General features: G+C 39.1%; 1 protein-coding gene across 1 annotated transcript; it reads right to left on the bottom strand.

The window, feature by feature from the left end:
- Positions 1-133: 133 nt before the first annotated feature.
- Positions 134-26,912, bottom strand: CHMP4C (charged multivesicular body protein 4C). Its single transcript, XM_058699952.1, has 5 exons — positions 26,543-26,912; positions 7,278-7,455; positions 4,338-4,452; positions 1,266-1,431; positions 134-1,078 (listed from the first exon to the last, which is right to left on the bottom strand). Exons 1-5 carry the CDS (start codon positions 26,730-26,732, stop codon positions 1,014-1,016), a joined length of 714 nt encoding a protein of 237 aa, XP_058555935.1. The 5' UTR covers positions 26,733-26,912; the 3' UTR covers positions 134-1,013.
- Positions 26,913-27,954: the final 1,042 nt, after the last annotated feature.

Here is a 27,954-nt window from a genome sequence, read left to right as displayed (position 1 = left end):
ATGTACCCTAGCAAATAGAGGGAATACTAGAACATTTCATATAATGACATTTGTCACTTTATGGCCCATGACATATTATGGGCAATCCATCATTTTGTAATTCATTTTCATTTAAAAATAATTATAGCCAAAATTTTATTCATTATATACTTTTAATTGCCTTTATGTTTATGTATATACAAGGAATGTGCCATAAATTGTAAACAAACATACAAGAGAGCACAAAATAGGAAAGAATGAACATTCACACATTTCTCACGCAGAAGCCACAACAGCGTCATAATGGCCTGGGAGTGTTAACGTGGCTTCCTAAGTGGCTAAATTACACCCCGGAGATTCTCGCTCAGCAGTGTAAGCTGTTAGTGCTTTCAAACATTTTGGGAAATGCATCCATTGCTCCATTCCAAGCTTAATTGGCATAATAAATGTCAGTTAAAGCTCTTTTAAGATTTAAACTGTGAAACTGAAGTGAAACTATGTATAGACTCACATAAGACTTCTCTACGTGAAGTCTCTCCCACAAGAGACATGGTGTATTTGCATTTACCATGGGGTAGATACGTTCTAACATGGATACACATAGCAAACTTGCTTCATGTAGAAAAGAAAGATACTTTCTCTAGCTATTATCCTCAACGCATCACTATTACATGGCCTATAAACTGTTATACATTTTTACACGTACATAGAATTCCGTTTTCTTTCAACAAGTGTATAGAGGGCACCAAGTATGTGCCAGGACTAGAAATATAGGAGTGAACAAGATAGAATGCCCCCTCCCATCAGCATGGAAAGATCCTCTGAGATGCTACCAGGAAGCCGCTTCCCATCCCTGATTCTATGTCTACATGCGATTCTTTGTAACTTTTACCTACAAGCCTTAAAAGACAATTACTCATCCAGTGTAAATATAAAACAAGGTCTTTGTTAACTTCTAAACATTGCAAAAACATGTTTTTTGTGTGTCTAATGTACAGTTCATTAATTTAGATGTCAACAAATTCCACTGTAGTTTAAGTAGCCCAAGCTGCCAATTGTTTGATATCATCATCCTCTTCTTCTGCCCTCCTGGAAGATGCTGGAACATAAAATAGATAAAAATTAGTAAGCGGCGACATTCCCACTTTCACCAGAGAAAACAGGTATGAATACAGGTATTAAAAGTTATACATCTATGAAGTAAAAAGTAAGTGTTAAAAGGGATGGACCTGGGTAATTATTTTAGGCAAGTATCGGACTGTTGGTAGTTGAGGTGTGCAACAGACCTGCTCGGGATCGATGTGCAGCAGAAGACATGCCTGACGTTCGACTCGGCATTCTAGCTGGCTGTGCGGGAAGGGAGGAAGAAGGCACATTTGGAAGGTGGATATTTGTCATCTTCTTATTTAATTCTTCCTGCTCCAATTCTTCAAGTTCTGCCATCAACTCATCCTGAACATAGGAGAAAGAAAGAATTATGAAGTTAACGTTTCAAGAAGTGGGTTTCCTCAAACACAATAATAAGAACATCTGCTACCCAATTGATATGTGAGAACCCAGTGAAACGGAATATTTATTTTAAGACTAAGTCTTTTTTTTGCAACACTGAGCAATGATTAAAAAATGAATATTTTGGTTTGTGCAAATTTGTTGTAGTTAATCTTATAATACTTCAGTAAACAGTTATTCAAGTAATTTGTGTTAACTGAATTTATAACTTCCACAGTTTCTAGGAAATTTGCACCTTGCCTGTCATTTTTTCCACTGTATCTTTCCTATTGTAAAAAAGTAAGAATTTGTAAAACTTTAATTGGAGCAAATAAGCACTTCCATCTGGGCTAATGCTTTTGAAAACATAACAACAGGTATAGCAGAGCCATAATGTACAGAAAGTAAAAAGAATCAAAGATACTATGTGTCTTTGTTAAATTACCAAAGCCAATATAAATCATGCTGTGTGTTTGGGTAAAGAAAACTGCACCTCAAGGTAGATACACTGTACTTCTTTCTTTTAGCTATAGTCTCAGAGAATCTGGCTTAATCCTAAACTATTCTCTGTCCTAAGAACCTTAGAGAGGCAAGACTAGTTTGAGACTTTAACAGCATAAATCACCTTATAGCAGATATGACTATGGTAGTTCAGATATAACTGGCTCCATGAATACTCAAGTAGAGTGCAATCCCCACTGAGAGAGCTTGAGAGTCAAAACTAAATTTGTCATCATTTGAATTCTGAGGTTGTCACCATCAGAAATGACCTAAGACACTCTTATGTTTATTTGGCCAAGGAGAGTCTTCATTTATTCATTCATTCATCATTGAACAAATTTATTGAGAGCTCACTCATGGTCAGGTATTGAACTCAGTGCTGGGGATGCAAAGCTGAATCAACAGTCCCTACATTTAAGAAGTTCGTTATTGAATGTGGGAGAAAGATACATAAATAAATCACCATCTCGTATTAAAATGAGAGTAACAATACTACGGGCCAAGACAGGAGGTACTTAAGCCAACCACAACATTTGACCAAGTCAATGTATATCAGATATGCAGCAAGCCTAATGATTAACCACTGGTAAATCTACCTCATGAAAAGGAAATAAATCATGAAAGTGTATGTCAACAGGCCATGTGAAATAGTATGGTCAGTGTACTTGTGAGCTTTCTGGTTTCCCACAAGCTATATGAATAAAGGGCTTACAGAATGAATACTTTGAGGCCTATTTTTGCTCACAAAACAATTAGGAACAAATATAGTAAATATAGTAATGGCAGAACACACTATTCCACATTGAAGGTGTGCCCAGAATTGTCAATAGCCCCTGAGAGCTATCTACAGTACAAAGAAGATATTGATATTTTCTTTAATAAGTATGATGACAGAATAATCATCTCCTCCATCGTTTACAGCCTTTGAATACCAAACACTCATCCACTGATAAAATAATTTTAGAATTAAGAAACTTCAGAGATAATCCAGCAATCCAGTAATTTTCACTTTATAGATGAGAAAACTAAGGGTCAGAAAAGTGAAGGGGCTTACACAAAATTTAGTAACAAATGGCAGAACCCAGATGTCCTTATGAGCCCAGAGTCCTTTCCACCATATCATAATGCACTCAATAGGTGCTTATTGGGCTAACCAGAGGTAGGCAACCTTTCTTTAACGGGCCAGATAGCAGTATTTTAGGTTTGCTGGACACATACAGTCTCTGTTGCATAGTCTTCTTTGTTTCTATTGTTACTACTGTTATTTTCTGCAGTCCTTCAAACATGTGATATCCTTAGCTCACGTGCCGTACAAAAAGCCTATGGGAAGGATTTGGCCTGAAAGCCGAAGTTTCTAACCACTCATCTACACCATTTTGGTGGGGGGAGGCATATTTTTTATTTTAACTCCAGTATAATTAACCCACAGTATTATATTAATATCAGGTGTACAATATAGTGATTCAACAATTCTATACATTACCCAGTGCTCACCATGATAAGAGTACTCTTCAATCCCCATCACTATTTCACCCATCCTCTCATCTACCTCCCCTATGGCAACCACCAGTTTGTTTTCTATATTTAAGAGCCTGACTTTTTTGGTCTCTTTTTTTATTTTGTTTGTTTCGTAAATTCCACATATGGTGGTCTACGCTATTTTTAAAAGTTGATAACACTCAGTTCTCATTTCCTAGGCCTCCATGGAACCACATCTTACTTAGTAGAAAGTCAGGAAGTCAGATTCTTTCTCATACTAATCAGACAACTGGAAACATTTCAAAACATATACTAGTCCTACTTAACGTGTGCTTTGAGTAGAACAATTGAAATTCACAGTGCAGACACCACCATTATAATTATAGTCTCTATTATTGGACTGATTAATCTAAATGGAATGTGTGTGTTAATAATGCCACTCCACACTTATTTTGTTTCATGGCCTGAGTAATAAACAGAAGCAGACTAACCTCTAATTTAACAACTACAGAGCATGATACGTCTGTTCCTTGCACAGCGACACAGTCTGCTTTGCTTTGCCCAGATGTGCGAGCACTTGATTCCTTGTAATGGTGCTATTTAGGCTTCAACCATTAAAAGTCACTAACTTTACATAATCACATACTGCCTCTCCTTAATAGCTGAAAACTTAATTAGGGGGTGGTTTGCTAGACTATATTAATCTTTCTTTTAAATCAGAGCTACCAACACTTTCATTTCCCCCTTGTGAGAAGCACATCACTAACAAATATCACTTATTCTTTAGTGATGTTTAAGAAAATATTTATGAAAACCCACCTGCTATATATGAGAGGAAGCTATCCTTTTTAGTACCCACAATACTCCATTCTTTACACTGTGTTACCTACCTCATCAAAGTCATCACCAAATCCAGCCCGTTGAGAAAAGGCTTCTGAGATTTCTTGGGCAATATCCTGCTGCTCTGTGATTTCTTGCATCAAATCATCTATTTTGTTCAGATCCCTGGGAAATAATATGTTGTTGAAATATTTTCTTTTCTTTTAAATGTTTGTTTATTTATTTTGAGAGAGAGAGAGAAGATGCGAGCCAGGGAAGGGCAGAGAGAGAGAGGAAGAGAGAGAATCCCAAGCAGGCTCTCTGCTGTCAGGGCAGAGGCCGATGTGGGCCTCAAACTCACGAGCCATAAGATCATTATCTGAGCTGAAATCAAGAGTCAGATGTTTAACCAACTGAGCCACCCAGGCACCTCTAAATATTTTAGAATTTTACTTTAAAATTATGAATTTGGGGGCACCTGGGTGGCTCAGTCAGTTGAGCATCCGACTCTTGATTTTGGCTCAGGTCGTGATCCCAGGTTTGTGAGATCAAGCCCCGCATTGGGCCCACACTGAGTGTGGAGGCTGCTTGATTCTCTCTCTCTCTCTCTCTCTCTCTCTCTCTCTCTCTCTGCCCCTCTCCCCCGCTTATACACACACACACTCTCTCTCTCTAAAATAAAAATAATAAAATGAATTCAGCTATAATCCCATATGAAAAATGAGTCAATTTAATGTGAACTCTTAGTTATTTCAGTAAGATAATAAAAATTTCTGGTGATAGCATTTATCCACTTTAAAAACAACTTGCATTTTGTGAAAATTAATAAACCTGCATACACGCATATATTTTAAATATTTGATAAATGGCCATTACATTTGGGACTCACTAGAGACTATAACAACATTTGTCGATGCATTTTGAAATTTTGTCTGGTAGAACATATGTAGAATTTAATATATGCTGCCATGTATCAGTTCAGCAGGAAATGGTGCCATGGACCACCAAGGACCACCATGACCAAGATAAGCTGTGGCAACTCTCACCAGTAACTATCCGACAGCAGCCTTTTAGAGAAGCTAAACTCTGGAACTAGAGATCTTCTAGAATGCTTAGTGGCTCTGAGATCCTGACTCCCTGAGAGCTTTCCCATGGCTGCTGATGCCCAGGGAGAATACTAATGAAAGCAGGATGAGGCCTCCGAAGCTCTCAGAAGAATCCTCAACCTCAGCACAGGAATCCAGGTAGCCACAGGCCCACAACAGACAGCTGCTTTGAAGACAGCTTCCGGCACCTGAACCCCACTGGCCTCTAACCACCAGCCTAAGCAGGCAGTGTCTGAAGGCCAGGATCTGAACTGCTTCACTACCATTCTGTCTTTGAATCATTCCTCCAACTCTGAAACTAGGGCAAACTGACTGAATACCAGAGAAGTGACAATTTACCTCATTATTAAGCAAACACTGCAATTTTGACTCCCAGTGGAATAAATATTGTGCAAGTTTTCCAGACTCTACATATGGGAAGACAAGTATTTTTACATTAAAAAGTTTTCTTTTAGCATCCTCCTATCACCCCTCATTTCCAATTATTATCATTATAACAAATATACAGGGAGCTTATTTATAAAAAGGAGTATGAGAAAGGCACAACTGAAGTTTGGGCCTGAGGTTGAACTTTACTCCAAAGGAATACGGTGGCATACTGCTGCTCAGCTACCTGGAGAGAGAGGCCGTGATTCTGTACTACAGTTTAGCACCCAGCTTTACAGCAATGATAGATTTTTGACTCTGACAGTGACTCTAGTGATCTTTCTGAAGCTATCAAAATGACAGCTGATTATCAACAAATTATCAAGGCAAGAAAATGTTAACAAAGATGTCTTCACTGACCCCAGCCTCCCCCTCTCCCATTTTTCCCATCCACAGACACTTCTCTACATCCTTCAGGCATTTTTGCTCTCATACATCTTTGACCTAGACCTCACTGTCATACCTAATCTCAGGAAAGAATCAGGTCTCAGTCACTGATTTCCCAGCGGGAATGTAAAGCAAATTATCACCAGCCCCACTACCACTATGAATATTGGTACTAAGTGCTTACTTTGTGCCAGAAACTATGCTAAGTGCATTGTATCTAGTATCTCATTGAATCTCACAATAACTACATGAGGTCAGTACTATTATGATCTCCAATTAACAGCTAAAGAAATTGAATCAGGGAGAAGCAAAGTAATTTACTCAAGGACAGTTGGCAATGAAACTGGGATTAAATATAACTCAGCAAATCTAACCTCAAATTCATGCTCAAAGCTATTATTCTAGGTCAATATTTCTCAAACACTGGTTAGTATCAGAATCACCTGGAGAATGTGGTTAAAAACAAAAAAGCTCAATCCCTACCCCTCTTCAAGGATCCTGGCCATCTGTGTTCTCTTTTGTAGTTTTCTGGGTTTGACAACCACTGTTCAGTAATTCTAACACTCTCACAGGTGTTGACATTTAGGCCTTTTTAAAACAACAGCATGGGGGTGCCTGGGTGGCTCAGTTGGTTAAGCATCTGACTCTTGGTTTTGGCTCAAGTCATGATCTTAAGGTTTGGTGGGTCCGAGCCCCCCATCGGGCTCTGTGCGTGGAGCCTGCTTAGAATTCTGTCTCCCTCTCTTTCTGCCTCTCCCTTGCTCACACACTTTCTCTTTCAAAATAAATAAATAAATAAATAAATAAATAAAAACAACTGCTGTGTGAAAGCATTTACATGTGCAGTGTCAGACAATATTGAGGCAACTGGGAAACATTAAGAGCAAAGTGAACGTCTTCATTTTTTCATGGTCTTTTTTTTTTTTTCCCCTACTCTAACTTCTAATCTTTCTCCAAGGGGGCGTTCCGTTCCAACATGTCAAAAAGCCTGAAATGAGTAACTCCATTCCTGCCAAAATCATCACATAATTCCAAAGGCTCTTCCCAACATTGAGGGAATTTATGACTTGGAGGGAGACCAAATTCACTCACATGTTTTCATGAACTGCTTTCATCGCTTTTGCCGCAAAGCCCATGTTTCTTAACACCTCGGTGTTGGTGTGTGAGTTTTCCAGGGCTTCTCTCTGGAACTCAATGGTGGAAAGTGTGCCATCAATCTGAGTGAGCTGCTTCTCAAACCTCTTCTTTCTCTTTAGTGCCTGTAATGCAGCTAAATAAGGGAGAAGCCACGTTTATCAGCAGAAAGCCCAAGCCACAAACTCAAGAGACATCTGCCCAACACCAACCATAGACTCAGCATTGTCAATCCCTACAGACAATGAGGGTGCCAAATAAAGCTGAGAAACACTAACATCTGCCCTTTCAATCACCTGCAACAACTACTACTCATCAAACATCTTGTTATTCTTTTCTTCCAAAGATTTGGCAAGTGTAAGAGGATGAAAAGTCAGTTTTCATATTTCATAAAATATATCACAGCAGTGTTTCTATCAGTATAGAGTTTTAGGGAAAAGATGGATAAAAATATCTTTTATAGATTTTGAAAGTATGATCCTTTATATGTTTTGGGGAGCTATGATACGTTTCATGGCAAACAATTGGAATTGTTAGCTTTTTATTGTCATCAAAGTACATAAAAATCCTATTAATTCCCTTATTCTTCTACTTCCCTTAACTCTGGTATACACCAAAAAGAAATTTTTACTTTCCTTCTTTTATCATTATAAAATAATAAAAGTATTTTGCTAGTATGGAAAAAAATGAATAAAAATCATGCAGTAGAAAAACAAAACTTTAGAGGAAGAAAAGAATCTTAATAACTGTCTATTCTAGCCTGATTTCCTTATTTTAAAGACAAACTAATTGAGATCCAGAGAAGTTATGTGACTTTCTTGAAGGTAGATGGTGAGTGGCAGCTGGAACCCAAACCTAGGTTGATGAGCTTCATGTCTTGGTCTAAAATAATTATGAGCTGTCGGCAAGGTTACATCTAACCATGAGCACCCATGAGATCAACACTGCTAGAGTCAAATTCAAGAATTAGTAGCAAGCTGGTGAGAGAAAGAAATGTTGCCTTCAGAAAAATATCCAAACACCCTCCCATCAGCTCTTAAACAAAATACCCACTTCATTTGAAAATCACAAAATCACAAAACTTAATGAAGTTTTGACTATGGCACCCTCCCCAAAAGAAGACCCTAAAATATGAGCTTTGATAAGCCATTTAGGGAACGTGCAGGAAAAGAGAAGCAGAAGGATGTTAATATAATTAAATGGAACTGACAAACGAACTCAAGTAGCTTTATGGTTTCAGAGTAAAGCATGTAAGTTATTGCCACAGAGATTTTTAAGAGAAGGCTCTCTTCTAACTCTGTTTTCGTCGATTCATTCTTGTAATCCCAACAGATTTAGTTTGCTTACTCTATGCTTTTTGTTTGGTACACAAAGACTCATAGTCATTATAGTTTGCTAGATTTTACTGGCTATCAGTGTAAAATATTACTGTCTGTCCCATTTAAACCTCTTTGCTCTAAATTCCATTTTGCTTTATATTAATGTTTCAGCTTTTCTTTTGTTACAATTTGCCTGTAATAATTTTATGGGGACCTATATTTCATAATTGTTTTCTATTTGCTCTTTTTTGGTATACCTATTACAAATAGCATATACTTGGATGCGTAGTTTGTGTGACTGTTTTCATTCATATAGTCTCTTTTAATATAAGATTTTAACTCATGTTTATTTATTGTGATAACTGGTATCTAATATGGTCTTTCTATTATCATCTTTTTTGTGTTTTCTGTTATATTTTTGTTTACTTTTTGCTGTCTTTTCTTTATGTATATTGATCAATTTTTTTGTTCATTTCCCCCCTTTAATTTGTTAGACCATTATATATACTAAATGTATTCCCCTAAGTATGCTCTTATATTTAAAATATACACATACAGGGCACCTTGGTGGCTCAGTCGATTGAGTGTTTGACTTCAACTCAGGTCATGATCTCGAGGTTCATGGGTTCAAGCCCCACATCTGTCTCTGTGCTGACAGCTTGGAACCTGCTTCAGATCCTCTGTCTCCCTCTCTCTCTGCCCCTCCCCCACTCATATTTTCTCTCTCTCTCTCTCTCTCTCTCAAAAATAAATAAAATTTTAAAAAATTAAACTATACACATACAATTAAGTTTTCTATGTTGAAAATTAATCAAAATTTATAATTTATTGTTCCCAAATAAGATTCATTGCTCACCCCAGACCTTCCAATGTTTGATTGAAATAATCTTCAGTTTTATTACTTACAGATGATTACTGGTTGTTTTACTATCCTTTCAATTTTGAAGGAAACTTAATTCTTAACAATTGCATTAAGTTTGACAGACACAATTTCAACAGTTTACAATAAACTATAGAATTTGCTGGCTTAATTCCTTACTATTGCCTCTTGTATCCTACATCATCCTTTCATGGAGTATTTGTACTTTACTAGAATAAATCTTAAAGGTTTTTTTTTCCAGAAAGGTGCATAGATATGAATTCTCTAAATACCTATAGGCTTGAAAACGTCTTCATTTTGTTTCAAACTTGAATAATAGTTTGGATTTTTTTATAGAACTCTCAGTTCAAAATATTTCAAAAATTCTGACTATTCCATTGTCATTAGGTAATCAATATTTGAAAAGTTAGATGACAATATTATTTGTATCCCTTTGTAGAAAATTTGTTAGCTTATTTCCTCTTTGGAAATGTTTAAGATTTACTTTCTTAAGAGTTATGAAATTTCACCAGCCTAGGTGTAAGCATGTGCCTTTTATTTTTTGCTTCTCCCAACTAAGCATTCAGTGGGGTTTTTTTTATTCTGAAGAATTAAGTCTTCCTTCAGTTGGAGAAACTATGCGCTTTGATTTTTTTTTTTTTTATACTTCTTTCACCAAACCATTCTCTGTTTTCTCTCTTTTGAAACCTCTGTATGATGGATGTGGGATTCCTTGGCTCTATCCTTCGATCTATTAGTTTATCTCTTTTTGTTCTATGTTCTAGGAGAATTACTTAACTTTATATTCTGGATTACCAATTAGTCTTCAGCTAGATTGATTCTACATTTTACCCTTTTGTTTATTTATTTTTAATTATGCTTTTTAACTTGTAAGAATTTTTTTCTTCTAGCTACTCATTTTTATGGCAGCCCATTCTTGTCTTATAATTCAATAGCCTCTTGAATCTCCCTGAAGATACCAAAACAAGTTTTGTGTTAACATATCTTATTTCCTACATCATCTCTTTTCTCTTGAGTTTGGTTGTTTGCTTTGCTTATCTTAACCCTTCTCTTTCTTGCAATTATCTTTCACTGAATTTCTTCTGAGTCTGTGTTAAAAGCTCATATTTATAAATGAAAGACTACAATAGTTAGTATAAATAGCTGGGCCTCTTGTAGTTACATAAGTGTGTTTTCCCGTGAGGCCTCTCTCTTGAAAGGCAAGGCTGCCCAAAGCTCTGCAAAAGAAGTGGGTGTGGTATGCCATCAGGCAGGTTTCCTTCCATGGGAGGGAGCAAGTAGACAGGCTTGACAAAGAAAGGCTTTATTTTAGGTGTGGAACATTGTTCTATATTTCCCTGGTAAGTGGTAATTTTCTTCCCCCCACGCCTCCCTGCCCACCGTGGAGGTCCAGGGTTATCAGGCTCTGCTCTGCTTCCCCCTCCAGGTGCAACATCACAATTCAAGTCCCTGCTGAACAGTGCTTACACTTCATTCATGAAAGAGTTTTTATTTGTTTAACCTGTCCTTTAGGAAAGAACTAAAACAATTTTTAAAAAATTACCTGGCATACAGACCTTTCTATGATATTACACAATATCACCCTGTACAGAGGCTCATCACATTAATGACCAGAGCTGTGTGAAAGTTTTCCCCCCAGCATGGGGAGAATTACCAGTTGGTGCTCTGCACTAACACTGCGTGTGGATCCATTTCTACTTCTACATTTATCACACCGCATTATAATTATTTGTAGAACCCACTACAGCAGTCATAAGCCCTTTGAAGAAAGATGTGGCATCCTATTCTCCTGTTTCCCCAGGACCTGGCCCAGTTCCTGGCCCATGGCCAATAAAATACATAACAAAAACTAACTTTGAGTATTTGTTACATGCCAAACTGCTGCTAAGTGCTTTGTGTGAATTATGCCATTAACTCACAAAAACTCCACGAGTAGGTACTATTATTGACCTACTTTACAGTAGATAAAATGAATGAATATTAAATAAATAAACTTGACAATTTTGTGCACACGGTATAATGACAGCATGGCATAATAGAAAAAGTATGGCCTTCAAGGCCAGAGTATGACTTCTTCTTCCATAGATACATACGTCTGGGTAACACACTTGCTTTCTTTGAGCTTCAGTTTGCTGTTCTGCAAATGGGGATATAATCCCCATGATGCTAGGTGATTGTCTTAAGAATTAGGGATAATTTATGGAAAACACCTCATATAGTGCCTATGCAAGGTAGACACTTAGAAATTATATATTATCATTACTAATAGCAATTATATAACATTCATTAATTTATGCAATTGTGTATCTTATTTCTGAGACCAATGAGCAAGAAGTTCCCTGGCTTTTTTGCCATAACTCACCATAACCAGAACATAATACTAGAATACATTTAAAAATCTTAGAAATATCGGAAAATCTCAGGAAGCCAAACTTCAAATACACATCTCCACCCAACATACCCAGAAATGGAATGTTCCAAGTATGTCTCCTCCCTATCTTGTTGGGCTGGTTCAGTGTCTATACTTATTTGGAATATAACTGGTATCCATCGGCCCAAAAGCATTTTCCTTTTTTTTTTTTTTAAGAAAAAATTTAAAGTTCTCTATTAAAAAATGCACTGTGTTTCCTAGTTAGAATTAATTTTAGAATACTTTCTGAAAATAAAAAAAATGCAATTTGATATAAAGGATGAGACTTTGGAGTCACTAGAGTTACATTTAAAATTTTTTTTTTTAACGTTTATTTATTTTTGAGACAGAGAGAGACAGAGCATGAATGGGGGAGGGTCAGAGAGAGGGAGACACAGAATCTGAAACAGGCTCCAGGCTCCGAGCTGTCAGCACAGAGCCCGACACGGGGCTCGAACTCACGAACTGCGAGATCATGACCTGAGCCGAAGTCGGCCGATTAACCAACTGAGCCACCCAGGCGCCCCTAGAGTTACATTTTAATACTACTCTACCAATTAATAACTGTGCATAATAACCTTGGTGTGTGACTTAAGTCTTAAGTGATGTTCCCTACTTGGGTAATAATAATAGTAACAACAATAATATGTAGATGGCAATAGAACATTGTGCACTGGAGTCAAGTTGCCTACTTTCAAACCTAGGCTCCATCTATCCATACCTACGTGACCTATGTGCAACATAAGTTGCTTATTGGAAAATGAAGATATAACTCATTCAGTGGTGAAGGATTAAATGAAATAACATATACAGAGTATTTAGTGCAGTGCCTGACACATCATGAGTGATTACTAAATACAAGGGAGCTTCATAATCGTCATCTCCTTCACAGGATTGTCAGAACCATATGGTGGGAGCCACATGGTATAATGCCCAACTTTGCAAATGGTTGTTATTAACAATAATGAGTTCTGGCTTGGACACAATTTTAAATGCCTATGTTAACATATGGCTTCTGACCTTCAAAATACTCGGGAAAAAATTTGAAAATTCACTAAGAGTTCAGATCTCAACCTATACTTTAATTCCCACACCACACACTACAGATTGGCCTACACCAGTGTTCCAATCTCAGAGGGACCCAAGCAGGTAATGAAAGTTAAGTGAAGCAGAGAGAGGTTACGGAGAAAGGCCTTTTTTGTTTTCTCACCTGTGAGAGAGAAAAAAATAGAGGAATATTAGTCTATATGATAAGAAATAGTACAAGAGCGATAATAAATGGCAGTGGACCCTGGCCCCTGCATCAGGGAGTCAACAGCAAGAAGCAGGGACTCTGGTGACCAGCAGAGCATAAACCTTACTGGAAGCCACACTGCTGAGCTCCAGTCCACCGTGACCATGCCCGGCCTTCCACAAACTCAAAAGAAGCAAGAAATCTGGATTTGCATGCAAAACCCTCCAAATTTAAAAGCTGATTCACATTTTTCCAAACACCTTGTGTGAGCAAACCCAGTGATTTCTGCATGGCTGGATCTGGCCCCAGGACGCCTGACACTTGCTGTGACTTCTGCCTGGCACAGTACGCTTCTCCCAAACACTAAGACAAGAGGCTTATGTTCCAAAAGCCAAGAAGTGTATGTGAGGAGTCTCCCCGTGAGCTTGCACAGGAAATGATGATGCCTCAGACCCACCATGAATTAGACAGGCTTTGATTTTGTTTTCTAACACATGATTTGGGGAAAAGAACAGCTGCATATTTTTAAAGACATGGAACAAATACTGCAAATTAAACCTTTGCTCCTGATTTGGCAAAGAAGGACGTTTTTAGAGCCATGTAATTTAACCGGTATAGAAGGTGCAACTAGATCTTCCAACCCCTGTATGTGCTTTTAAGCAGCTGGTGAAACCTGTATAACATTCCTTCTAAAACAAAAGAATCTACTATATTCCTTTGCAGTGGAGAGACAGCCAGGAGTTTTGTCTCTTCACTTAACAGTGACGTTCCTTCAGCAATGGAGATACAGAACCGTGACCTGTATATTCTGCTGCTGGGAGACACAGCAAGAGTTACTACAGCCCATTCAGGACTGCGGCTGAAATTTAAGAATTACTCACTTGAACCAAAATTCCACTAGCCTTAAGCAACTTTACTCAACTACTACTTTGCCAGAGGAGGAAGACTTCCAGTCATCTATGAAAAACAACTAAAAACAAAAAAGTTACAGTTTCATTGTTCGTATAATGTACAGGGCATCGTGGTTGTAAAGGTCAGTCTGTTCTTCACTCATTCGGAGTGCACAAATGTGTGCATCGCTAATCCACTAGTTTGCAAAAAAGGAAGAACATTATAGAAACCATCATATCCAGTGACTATAGACAAAACTGTTTGTGAAATATGAAGCTGCCTTATGACAGCTCTTCTCTCTACCAGGAATGGATGGTCTTTAGAGAAGGCCTAAAAGACGGGGCTTGGAAGAGAAATCCCAGAGAGTGCTGAAGATACACATGTCATATCAGATGAAAGGCTAATATCCAAAATCTATTAAGAACTTATCAAACTCAACACCCCAAAAATAAATAATCCAGTTAAGAAATGGGCAGAAGACATGATCAGACACTTCTCCAAAGAAAACATACAAAATGGCTAACAGACACATGAAAAACTGCTCAGCATCACTCATCATCAGGGAAATACAAATCAAAACCACAAAGAAATACTGCCTCACACCTGTCAGAATGGCTACCTAAAATTAATAACTCAGGAAACAACAGGTGTTGGCGAGGATGTAGAGAAAGGGGAACCTTCTTACACTGCTGGTAGGAATGCAAACTGGTGCGGCCACTCTGGAGAACAGTGTGGAGGTTCCTCCGAAAGTTAAAGATAGAACCACCCTATGACCCAGCAACTGTGCTAATAGTGCGTGTGTCAGAGGGCACACACCCCAATGTTTACCGCAGTGCTATCGACACTAGCCAAACTATGGGAAAAGCCCAAATATCCATCAACTGATGAATGGATAAAGAGGATGTGGAATATATATACAATGGAATATTGCTCGGCAATCAAAAAGAATGAAATCTTGCCATTTGCAACCATGCGGAGTGTTGCAATACACTTAGAGAAAGACAAATCAGAGAAAGGCTCCATCAGAGAAAGACAAATACCATATGATTTCACTCATATATGGAATTTAAGAAACAAAGTATATGAACAAAGGGGAAGGGAAGGAAAAATAAAATAACAGAGATGGAAGCAAACCATAAGAGACTCTTAAATATAGAGAACAAACTGAAGATTGCTGGGGGGTGGGGTGGGTGGGGGAATGGGCTGAATGGGTGATGGGCATTAAGGAGGGCACTTGTTGTGATGAGCACTGGGTGCTGTACGTAAGTGATGAATCACTAAACTCTACTCCTGCAACCAATACCACACTGTATGTTAACTAACTTGAATGTAAATAAAATCTTGGAAAGAAAAAAAAAGAGATACATATCACACATAATTGGTCATGTCCTCTTTTGCTTTTAACTAGGAAGTATCATAATCATGTTGTTTTATTTGAGAAACTTTAAAGTAAGCCCTGTTCTTACTCACATACAAATCATTTCATTAATTAAATAATACTTTCTATTTATGTCACCTTGTTTTAGTTCTTGAAAAACACAGTCTGAATAAGCATCCTGATAAGTACAAACGGAATAAAAGCAAAATGTTTCTGTTCAAAGTCACAGGTTAGATAGAAAGTAGCTGGGAGAATACTAGAAAATTCCAAGGTTCGTTTGGCCAGGACCGCCCCATTATGAATTTCCCTGGCCTTCTTCAGTTTAAAAAAATATTCTTTGTCCACTCATTTCAGCTGCTCCACAAGTATATACTGTAGATCTACCACACTGCAGGGAAAAGAAATGAGGCTATAATCTCAGAGGATGCAGATATGAAGTGGGCATTCAAACATCAGTGAACAAGCATTTATTAAACACCCACTATCTTACAGAAATTGTGACCACAGATACTAACATGTGTAAGTTACATTTCAAGTAGCAGAGGAGACATAGAGGGAGAATGACAAGAGACATGTACAAGGTACAGTAGATGCGCAGAGAAATGTACACACTCTCCCTGGAGGGTGAGGTCAGACATCAGAAAGGAGGCGATGTAGATGAAGCCAGGGTAACAGTCTACACTTACAATCACCCACACTAGTCAGGAAGGCACATGAATGATAAAAAGTGTCACACAAAGGATTCCTTCTAGCCCCCAACCTTCTTCCTGATGCAAATCTCCTACTAAACCATGTGAAGTTTCTGGCAGAGATATATTAGAAGCCAGAATCTATAAACCCCAAAATAGAGCAAATCACACCGGCTTGCCACATTAGCTGGGTCTTATAAACAACCTCTGTATTTTCAGAGGTCTCACCAATAGTAAATGTCATCAGGACATAAGCTGAGGAAAGGACATTTGGAAGTGGAATACTGCTGTAAGCAAGCCAGGAATGTTGGAATGAATTTTATATAAAAAAAAAGAGAAATGGTGATTAATATTATAAAATATAAAAGATTAGAAAGTGGATAATTAGTGCCCTCTTCCATCTCCAGAAAGATAGGAAATGGGCAAAGGATATTAAAGTTATTTTCCAACAGAAATGATGCTACTTTCCTCTTTCTAAAAAGCTCACAGCTTCTTTTGGAGATGAAGCAGTTCTTACCGCCAGGACGTTACATAAGAGATACTTAAATCTGAGAGTGAAAGGTCATGTCCAAAAAGTGCTATCAGCCTTGAGTTGTCAAAAAAGGAAGAAATGCTTGCATAAGACTCATTCTGAATATCCACTGAAATTCTTATTTCTTATAATTAATTGCTTCAGAGGTCAACTGCCAAGCAAGTCGAATTAACCTGCTATTGGAACAACATACCAATGTAGTAATTAAAATGTACGTGATATTCCTTGTAAAAACCCAGTTACTGTTTGACCAGGCAGAATATATAACTAATTGAGTGGATGAGTTTTCTACCTGCCACTAGTATTATTAGTAACCTCATGCACTGGTAACCTCTATGAGCTTGCTATTGCCTAGAATGTAGGGAAAACAGTATGAATATGAAACCAGCAAATATTAAACAGAAAAACTCAGAAATAGCTGATTATGATTAATTCTACAGGATAAGCACATGTACCTATAGATGAAATTCTATATTGCATGTGTATATATGTATACATGTATACAGACGTGCATATATCTGTATATACATGTGTACATGTGTGCACAGGTGTTTATATTTACATGTATGTATTTGTGTATGAATATGTGTATGTATATGTATAACATAGTTTACTTGTAGCATATTCCTTGCTCACATGATGTGCCAGTATTTCCTACTACTGTGTCCGTGATTTGCAGATGCTCCTGAGGACCAGCAAACTATATCTGTATAGTGCCTTTCAGCTCTCACTGTCTAGGATTCTATGATTATTCCCTTGGGATCCTAAGATCACAACATCTTGAAAAACATATATCTCCTATCCTTAAGATCACTATTTCTATTTGAAATTCTTTATGAATAGGTTTACCTTGCAATTGGTGATGAGCTGCACTATTCTTTAACTTTTCAAGTGTAAGTGGGAGAATGATGCTCAACAAAGGAAGATAGTTTACATAAATACAATTTTTCAAATTGCTTACAAAAAGATAAACCAAAGGCTCTTACATATGTGATCTTTAATATGTATAAATTGGTTTAACATAATAATAGCATTTTTTCTTGCTGCGGTGAACAAAGTATAAATTTTAATTAGGATAATATCTTTGTTCAAACTCTAAGGCTATATTCACTTTCACTTACATGTACTAAATATATGGCAACAAATGGTCATGGGGGGCACGCCTGGGTGGCTCAGTCAGTTAAGCGGCTGCCTTCGACTCAGGTCGCCATCTCGTGGTTTGTTAGTTCAAGCCCCGCGTTGAGCTCTGTGCTGACAGCTCAGAGCCTGGAGCCTGCTTCGGATTCTGTGTCTGCCTCTCTCTGCCCCTCCCCTGCTCACACTCTGTCTCTTTCTCTCTCTCAAAAACGAATAAACACTTAAAAATTTTAAAAACAAAAGACCTTCAAATTAAAAAAAATTGGTCATGGAATTACCACTGCTCACTGAGAAAGGCCTTTTGAACAATGTAACTGCTAAAGCAAATAAGACACACCTGTAACAGATAGGTAGCATATCGCACTATGTGAAGGCATCAAAGAGATTCAACAGAAATTCACGTTTAAATAGAGAATGAAATATCAAAAATGTTCAGTATTTGGTTGCATAATTATATTCCTCTAAGTTTATATGAAAGACAAACATAAGTATAAACTTTATTTCATTAAGCCAGATGGCTAACATTCAATTTTATTTTTTTAAGTTTTTATTTATTTTATTATTTTTAATATTATTTATTTAGTTATTTATTTTGAGAGAGAGAGAATGCATACCTGACAGTGGGGGAAGGGCAGAGAGAGAGAGAGAGAGAGAGAGAGAGAGAGAGAATCCAAACAGGCTCTGTGCCTGGAGAATAATAATAAAAATGACTATTCCAGAATATATAATGCTGCTCCAAGTTCACAAAGGGGGAAAAATAGATGTAGTTACACAACACAAGAAATGGTACCAATTACCCTATGAGAAGTAGCTACAACACATCAGCAAACTGTCAACATCTGTGCCACGGAACCTTGAAAGAATGATTCTAGAAGAGAAACACCCTGCACTCCAGTTTCTGAGAGATTAGAAAAGAAGACAATGATAACTAGAAGCCAATATGAGCCCCCAAAGATGAAAAATACCAAAGTAATCTCATTGGGTTGTTTTCTTTGGGTGACTAGATGCTGACTCAAGGAAAAACCATAGACCACCCACTTAGCCTTCTAACATTATGCACATCAAAATCGACCAGAAAGCCTTGAATATCACAATCCTAAACTTATCCCAGATTTCTTGAAACAGAATCTCCTGATGTGGCATTTTAAAAAGCTCTCCAGGTGAATCTGATGAAGCTATCAGTTCATAAATGGGCATTTGTGAAGCAAAGTATATGCATATAGTTTGGTTTTGAGAATAGAACCCACAAGGTATACTGAAGCATTCTTAGGGGAAAGAGAAAAAAATGGAGAAAAAAGATGATATGGGCTAAAAATGTAGATCAGGTATATTTATAGCTAGATAAATAACTGAATTCATTGAGCGTTGATCTGTCAAATTGGTAATCATGCCTTAGCCCAATCTTAGATGAAACATTGTTACTGTAATGCAGAGGTATCCTGGAATGAAATCTTTAGAGGCATGCCACGAGGCTCTGTCCTTGGGTTCTGTCTTATTCAATATATTTTAACAAAGTCTTTGTCAGGGAGGAAAAAAAAAAAAAAGCCTACTGATCAAATTTGCAACTAAAAGAAATAGCTCACATATAAGACAATAAAATTAGAATTTTAAGACTTAATTGAAAATAAGATGATATGTAACAAATAAATGTAAAATACTGAATGCAAGCTTAACACATTGATTTAAATGGGGAGAGGGTAAATCTGGCTGGGACTTTTAACTCCGAATCCACTGGGGAGAAGCAACTGATATACCTGTGAAAAAGCATATGCAAACTGAGGCAGTATTAACAGAACAAAGGAGATAAAAAGCCCAGGGCATTCTGCCACTCTGTACCTAAGTGTGTGAATAAGGGTGTAGGTCCACTAGGATCCCTGCCAGGGCTCAGAGGGGGGAAGGCAGGTAGTAGGAAAGTGAGAAGTTTTAATACCACAACTTCAGTGAATAGGCTCCTAGGGCTGGTTCAGATGTTTTAGTTTCCTCCACCATGGAATGAAAGCCCAGGAGGAGCTCCTGAGGTGGGAGAGAAACTGGGGGTGAAAATGGAGGAAGGGTCACATTTCCATTGATCTATGTTTTCCAGAAGAGAGAAGAGCAGTTGACTGGAGAAGAAGACCTGACCCCCATGTCGGTGCTTAATGCCCCAGGAATAAAATTCTTTCTTTTCTCTGGTGCCAGAATACACAGGGTATGGTACAAAGTATCAAATAATCGGAGGAATGCAGAACACTTTATGATGATGCTTGGTTGTAATTTGAATATTAGAGACCTCTGAGACCCTTCAAAAGGATTATGGAGTAGTACGCACTTCCCTAAAGAAAACAAATTCAGATGGTGAAGGAGGATCTGTCAAAGCTTTGGAAATGTTTCTTCAGCAGTCAACAGGAGGGAGGTGGGTAGAAATTTCTCGTCTGGGTCTCGGGGTGATGGAGGAGGAAGGAAGAAACAGGAGGAATGGTGAGGGAAGAAAACAGAGTAGAGAATAGAGGCTTCCAGCTTAGCAGCTCATCGAACAATAAACACGTCCTATGTTCCCAAGCTGTAGTCGGCATCAGAATCATTGAGTTATCTGTTCAAAGTTCAGCTTTCTGGGCACTACACTCGATGTACTAAATGTGAATTTTGAGGGGGTCCTTGTGAGTCTACATTTTAACAAACATCCTCAAAGAATCCTCATGTAGTTGATCTGAGGGCCACATTTTGAGAAACTCTCTTAAGAAAGGAGGTCACAAGGTAAGTAATATCTCCCAAGGGAGCTCCCATCCATCAGGGCCCTGCATTCTGTATCAGTCTCGTATTACGTGAGCCATGCATGCTCTTGCCCTCACTACTTTGGCAAAAAAAGCTGACACACAGCTGACACAGATGTGATTCTTTTTATACAGAAGTCCTTCTGGTCCCTCGTGTCTGAGATTGCAGAATTCAGCTCCATGACAACTATATAATAAAAAGCAAACTCAAGAGCCCCAGAAGGTTCATACACTGGGCCAAACCAGTGGGATCGTGCATGCACCCCAACTCCAAGGAAGACCAAGTCTCAGTCATGACTCTGGAAGCAAATTCATCCTTGGCAAAAAACAGCACAGGCTTCAAAGTGCGCTGGCTCACTCAAATACAAGACTCTCTGCCCTAGGGTCTCATTCACCAAACAGATACCCGATGAAGAGGTAGAATGGCCTCAGAGCCAAGTTTCCCTGGAATCATGTGTAATGATACTGAGGAGGGATTGTGGCCAAATTTGCTCCTTCCTAGTCTCCACCTTTCATCTCTATCTGCCCACTTCCCACAGCCTGAGGCCTGTGGATAATCCCAGGCTGGATCCGTATCTCTCCACATAATTATATATTTGAAGTTCCTGCTCAGCTTGGGACAAGGTGAGCAACAGAGCCAGGCTGCGGGGAGAGGAATGAGAGGCACTTAGGGTACAAATTTAAGGGGGCACTCACTCTCAAGGTCACCCTAGACCCGGCCCTGGTTAGCAAACCTCAGCACAGTAAGGGGTGACTGAGGAAGTGACTGAGGAAGTGACTGAGGAAGGTGAAGTTGAGGAACAGGAGACACAGAGAAATGGCTAATGTCTTCAAATACATGAAAGGTCTTCACATGGCAGATGGAGTAGATTTATTCGAAGTTATTCCAGAAGACAAAATTTGAGGCAGTAAGTAGAATTTAGCAGGAAGCCAATTTCAGCTTAAAAAAAAAAAAATGCTACTGTTATCACAATGACTGATACTTACAGAGCATTGAATTAAGGACTTTACACAATAATGTCATTTATCCTCACAACCATGAGCATCAATCTTATCCTTGCCATCGATAGACAGGCCTCGTAAATGGTGCAAAGTCACACAGTGTCTAAGTGCCAAGGCAGAGCTAGGAATCAAACCCAGGTTTGTCTGCTTTGAAGCCGAACTCCTAACTAAGACACTAAGTTACTCTCTATCAAATGTGTAAAAACTGGATCATGACCTTACATTTAAGCACATTATAACTATGGCCATCTTTTAGGGATATTATTTTCTAAGAGACCTCATAAGGGAGGTTAGACTAGTGACCCCTCATGGGGTGGAGCCCTGCATCAGGCTCTACGCTGACAGCACAGAGCCTGCTTGGGATTCTCTCTCTCTGTACCCCCCAAAATAAAAAAATAAATAAACGTTAAAAAAAAAAAAAAAAAAAAAGAATATCAACCCCTAAAGTGTTCCACCAGACCAGTGTGGCAGGAAGGCGGTTGCAGTATGCTGAGATATGGATTCCTTCAGCTACAGAGGCCATAGCCTGGGGCATCAAGAGTCCCCAAGCTGTTAGTCCCTGGTTATCCCAGTGAAACACACAAATACTATCAGTGTCATAGATGCCCATATAGATGCCATCATGTGAAAACAGGAAGCATTCAAGACGAAAGGACCTTGTATTTCTAACTCATTAACATTACTATAGATTTAAGTTACTCATCCTTAAGCCAGGCACTTTTAAAAATATTGATGACTGAGCCCCACTCTATTCAATTATATCAGAATCTATGGGTGTGGGACCTGGGCATCAGGGTGACTTAATATTAAAAACTGCTCCAACTGGAGAGTGTGATGCTAAGTGAAATAAGCCATACAGAGAAAGACAGATACCATATGTGTTCACTCTTATGTGGATCCTGAGAAACTTAACAGAAACCCATGGGGGAGGGGAAGGAAAAAGAAAAAATGAGGTTAGAGTGGGAGAGAGAGCCAAAGCATAAGAGACTCTTAAAAACTGAGAACAAACTGAGGGTTGATGGGGGGTGGGAGGGAGAGGAGGGTAGGTGATGGGCATTGAAGAGGGCATCTTTCGGGATGAGCACTGGGTGTTGTATGGAAACCAATTTGACAATAAATTTCATAAAATAAATAAATAAATAAAAACTTCTCCAGATGATAGGGCTCAAAACAGAAAAACTGAGGTACCTGGGTGGCTCAGCTGGGTGAGTGTACAACTCTTGATCTTTTGGTTGGTGGGATCCAGCCCTAAGTGGAGCTCTGTGCTGATAGCATGGAGACTGCTTGGGATTCTCTCTCTCCCTCTCTCTCTCTGCCCCTCCCCTGCTCAAGCTCTCACGCTCTCTCTTGCTCTCTCTCTCTCAAAATACATAAATAAACTTTAAAGAAAGAAAATAAAAAAGAATAAAAGTTAGTAGTATGTAAAAAGTTTGCTCTTCCGTAAAGGAGATTACCACCTATGAAGCAGGGGTAATCTACATAAACTACATCAAGTAATCTCAGACCTCCTAAAATTTATTTTTATTTTTATTTTTTTAAGTTTATTTATTTATTTTGAGAGAGGGGTGGGGGGAGAGAGAGAATGAGTGGGATAGGGGCAGAGGGAGAGGTAGAAAGGATTCCAAGCAGGCTCTGTACTGACATAGCACTGAGCCCGATGTGGGGCTCAAACTCACAAACTGTGAGAGCATGACCTGAGTCAAAATAAAGGGTTGGATGCTTAACCATCTTAGCCACCCAAGCACCCCTCAGACCTAAAATTTCAACCAAATTATAAATCTTGCTCCAAATGTTAATCTTAAAGATCAACAGGGCCTTGAATATCATGGGTGTTGCAAAAACAATTTGGTGGTGCACGTTCAGGTTCTTTTTGGTAGATTATGGTAACTACCAAAGAAGTTTGAGGTGAGAAGAATTAGCTATGCCTGCACAACCTTGGCATAAGATACAGTGAGAGCAAGTTTCAGACTAAATGCTGCGTAAACAAACATACACCGCAAGCAGGCAAAAACTCAGGATTCCATGAGTTCAATGAAGTCCCAAGTGTATGTCTTTTCAGGGCCTCCAATCTACCTTGTATGAAAGGCTCCCTGAAGGCAGTAACATCCCCTAGTAAGGTGCTGTGCCCTGTGGGAGGTGCGATCAGGCAGAAATACACATGATCCAAGGACTTTTTTTTTTTTTTTATGTTATTTATTTATTTATTTATTTATTTATTTATTTATTTATTTATTTTTATTTTTGAGACAGAGAGAGGCAGAGCATGAGCAGGGGAGGGGCAGAGAGAGAGGGAGGCACAGAATCCGAAGCAGGCTCCCGGCTCTGAGCTGTCAGCACAGAGCCCGACGCGGGGCTGGAACCAACGGACTGCCAGATCATGACCTGAGCCTAAGCCGGACGCTTAACCGACTGAGCCACCCAGGCGCCCCAACACGTGATCCAAGGACTTGACATGGCACTGATCTGAGATCAAGCCTCAGGTAGCATTCTAAGTTGATTATACCTCTAGTAGATTCTTATCACCTGTTCTTACAATGGGAAGCAAGGAAGTGTCTCAAACTATTTTATTCAATCCATATATTTAGGATATCTATAATTTCCCCAATGAGATCTCATTTCTAACATTCATTGCGCTAATTTAAAAGTTACTCATTTTACCAATAAAACCCACTTTTGACATTCAGAATGCTGGCAAAACTTCTGTTGTAGAGAAATAGATTACTGAAGAATTTGTAGTCGCTAGGAGTGTGGTTCTTTCTGATACAATGCTAGCTGATCAGCCATGTCTAGAAGTAAAACTTTACTGCACATACATTATATCACTCAGATTATAATGTAAACTACAGCTCTTATACCACAATATACAGCCCTGTATTATATACAGCCTTATATAGTACAAGGTCTATTTTGTACTAATTATATTGGGCCTGATTACACTATGTGTGTGAAAATATTTCTTGGTAGCTAATGGAAAACAGAAACTATTGTGTATATGAAGCTATCTGGTTTATTTGGAAGATGCTGATATTGACAGGGTTTCTGATACAGAGGCCCGTGAATTCTTTCCATAGTTTAGAGCACAGATGAACTCATGCTAACTACCCTGTTTCTACTCTCAGAATCACTGTAAAATCAGGTGTGGGCTAACACCAGTGAAGTTTCCAAGGATAAATGACAAAGAATAAGTGAATTTTCAAACCCCAATTGATTATTTGCACATGATACTTGCATCTGTAACTTCTCTGATTTAAGAAAGTTAGATTGATGCTCTTAATTAATGTTGTCTTTAATTTTGGGTGTGGGGTCTTTATATAGTCAACCTGTAACACTCTTTAGTGCATTACCAATTGGAGACCATTTCTGAAAAAAAATCAATAAAACCTATATTATCTTACATTTTTTATCTTCTGAAAGCAAAACCTACATTTTCACCACTTCTTAAGAGCAGATGTTCGATTTTTAAGATTTTTTAACCAGTATTTACTGAGCAACCACTGTAGATAAAACGATACACAGACCCAAAAGGATGACAGACAGAAAGACATCCCTTGACAGATGTTATGCAAATTTCAGAGTGCACATCAAACTGAAGAGGAAGAGCAGAGAAACAGAACTACCAATGACTTTTTAGCAAGCCATAATGGCATGGTATTCTCTTTAGAAATTGCCATTTAACAGCTTCCCAAAGTATTTTCAGACATAGAGTAAAAATAGAAACCAGCATTTAACTCTAAAACAGGCTATAATGTAGACGAAAGTTATATGCAGTAGCAGAGAAAAATGAAACTTGGCCGTTTTATCGTTGGTAATAAGTGGACACAAATGTATCAGGCACATTTTTATGGGAAGCAGCAGAGTTTTTCAAGGTCAACTCCAGAAGACATTATTCCTTTCCTGCATTAAACAATGGCGGCATCATTCAGGGCTAAGTAAATCTTCCCAAGGCTTTGTTATGACTAAAGAAGCCTGACTTGCGGATACAAGTTCAGGGTTAGGTGGTGGACACAGTTCTGTATTACCGCTTCTGTTTCTGAGGTGGCCATTACAAGACCACTTCCATTTCTAGTGTTACCACACCAAATCACTTCAGCTTCTCCCTGGGCTTTTATATATGTGCTGTTTAGGTCTATTCTCTATAAAGAGAGCAGTACACTGAAGAAACCAGTTAACTCTGGACAATAACAAGGGTTCAAGGTGTGACAGGAGCACCAAGAATCATTACTGGTTCAAAGTCCCTTGTGTGGTAAAAACCAGTAATAAGAAATATAATATTTAATTCCCTGCTTTTTTTTAAAAGTAATGTCTCAACTGCACAGCAGCCAACTAAACTTTTCAATGGCTGAGGAGCCAGGTAAACCAGAACATACCAGAAAATACTTCACTAGAGATTTCCATGCAACTTAAAATGTATGATTTGATATTTATAAACACACAGCAGAAAACCTGATATTTGAAGTCTGCAGGGCTGGACTAGGATAAGTCAGAACAGGAGTAAAATTTAAAGGGTACCAAAAGTTAGTAATCAAGATAAATAATATTTTAATGCAATGTTTTTAAAAATCAAAATCAATACAAAAAATTCATGATGGACAAAACATTACATTTCTAAAAAAAGAATGTTAAATAAAAAAGTGCTTTATAGGACGACATAAGAGCCAGAGGCAAAAAGAAAAAGAAATCAACAATACCAATTGTCTTTATTTAAAATTTTTGATATTTTGTTCATCATGAGGTTTTTGCATTAATTCTGAACTTTTAAAATATTGCATTAAAATACCGTTCATCTTGATTGGAACTATCTAACATTTTGCTATCTAGGATTATGCTTGGCTCAGCTCACTCCAGTTTTGGCCCTGGGGGGGTCAATACCAGTTCCTAGAAAGGCTGTGGGAGCAAATCTGGCCTCCTGGGATACAGGTGCTGTGGGCAGATTTTCCCCCAAGGAAAGGGCTGGGGACAGAAGGGGGACAGCTCATGTCTGCGGCCAGATCCCAAGCCTACCTCGCTTATTCTGCGTGCCGTGCTTCTTGGCCAGGGCGAGTTCTCTCTGGATTCGATTTTCCAGGTACTCTTGTTTCTTGCTCAGCATCTCCTCTGTCTCCCGAAGTCGGGCCAGGGCCTCCTGGGGGCTGGGAGCAGCTCTGCTCTTAGAAGAGCCTCCCCCTTTAAAGAATTTGCCCAACTTGCTCATGGCTGTGGATCTGAGGGGCTAGGAGTCCCGGGAGAGTCTCAGGAGCGCCCGGGGCCGCGCCTGGGGAACAGGTGAGCGAGATCGTCCTCTGGTCTCGGGGGCCCAGAAACTGAAAGGCAGCGCTCCCAGGGAGTCAACAAGCCGTCAGGGGCAGGTGACACACACTCCTGGGCATTTCCTGGCAGCCGGCTGGGCCCCGCCCCTCCGCGCGGTTAGGGCGGGGAGGCCACTGGAGTAGGACGTGGCTGTCCGGTCCGGCGCCGCCCGGCCGTCTGGGAGTTAAGGAAGAGCAGAGCAAAGAGTTGGAAAGATTGCCGGGACTACAACAAAGTTGCCATTTGATCCACGCTGAGGACACACCTCGGGGGAAGGACTGCCTCGTTTGTGAATGGCTCCGAGAAAAGCCCTTTTCCAGGGGGCCTGTGATAAGAGCGCTTTACCGACCCAGATTTTTGAAAAGTACTTTATTCCACGCATGTGTTTTTGTTTGTGACTGCTGTGAGCACAGTGTTTCTGTATTCAGATCCTGACTATTCAGATGTGTTCGTCTCAGTGTATACCGTGTGGGTGTGAGTGTGCAGAGGCACGGGCTTCCAGGACGTTTTTCTGCCACTCGGAGGCAGGTGTGTGGCCAAGCGGCTTCTTCTAGAAGCCACGAGGCTGACTGGGCTTTCCCCTGCAGATGTAGACTCTGGACAGGTTGATACGTGCCTGGATGCCGGTTGGCATGGGTCGGTTCTGGATCATCCTCACATGGCTTGAAGTGGCGGAAAGATGGTATTCATCTCTTTTCCTATCTAAGGTCAGGACACAGTGTGTTTGTTGCATTCAATTCTGTAATTAGGCATCTGAAGCTTTCAGTGTGGATGCTGGCATATCAAAACCTTTAATGGAGTGCCATTGTGTTTGGATCTAAGTCAAGCATCTTTATGAAGACACCCAAGTAACAAAAAGGAGAGAGGGTCCTAGAGAAAAGAAACGTTCTTCTGTTCATGCTCACCGATCTCAGTCCCATTTATTAGAGCTATAAGCAGAGAGTGGTGAGATGAAAGGACAGCAGTAGGTATTGCTTATGGATGATGTCATACAATTGAACACCTGTGCTGAGCATGCTGCAAAGAAGTGGAATATGGAATGGAGTCTATGTTCTAGTTTTTAAGAGCTAGTATATACTCCCACGTAATACACCCCTATTTGAGACACATTACCCAACATCATCAGA

This window comes from Neofelis nebulosa, chromosome 14, assembly GCF_028018385.1.
Source record: "Neofelis nebulosa isolate mNeoNeb1 chromosome 14, mNeoNeb1.pri, whole genome shotgun sequence".
NCBI classification, from domain to species: domain Eukaryota; kingdom Metazoa; phylum Chordata; class Mammalia; order Carnivora; family Felidae; genus Neofelis; species Neofelis nebulosa.
The sequence above is the reverse complement of the archived record's forward strand: the minus strand, read 5'-3'. Positions and strand labels throughout refer to the sequence as shown.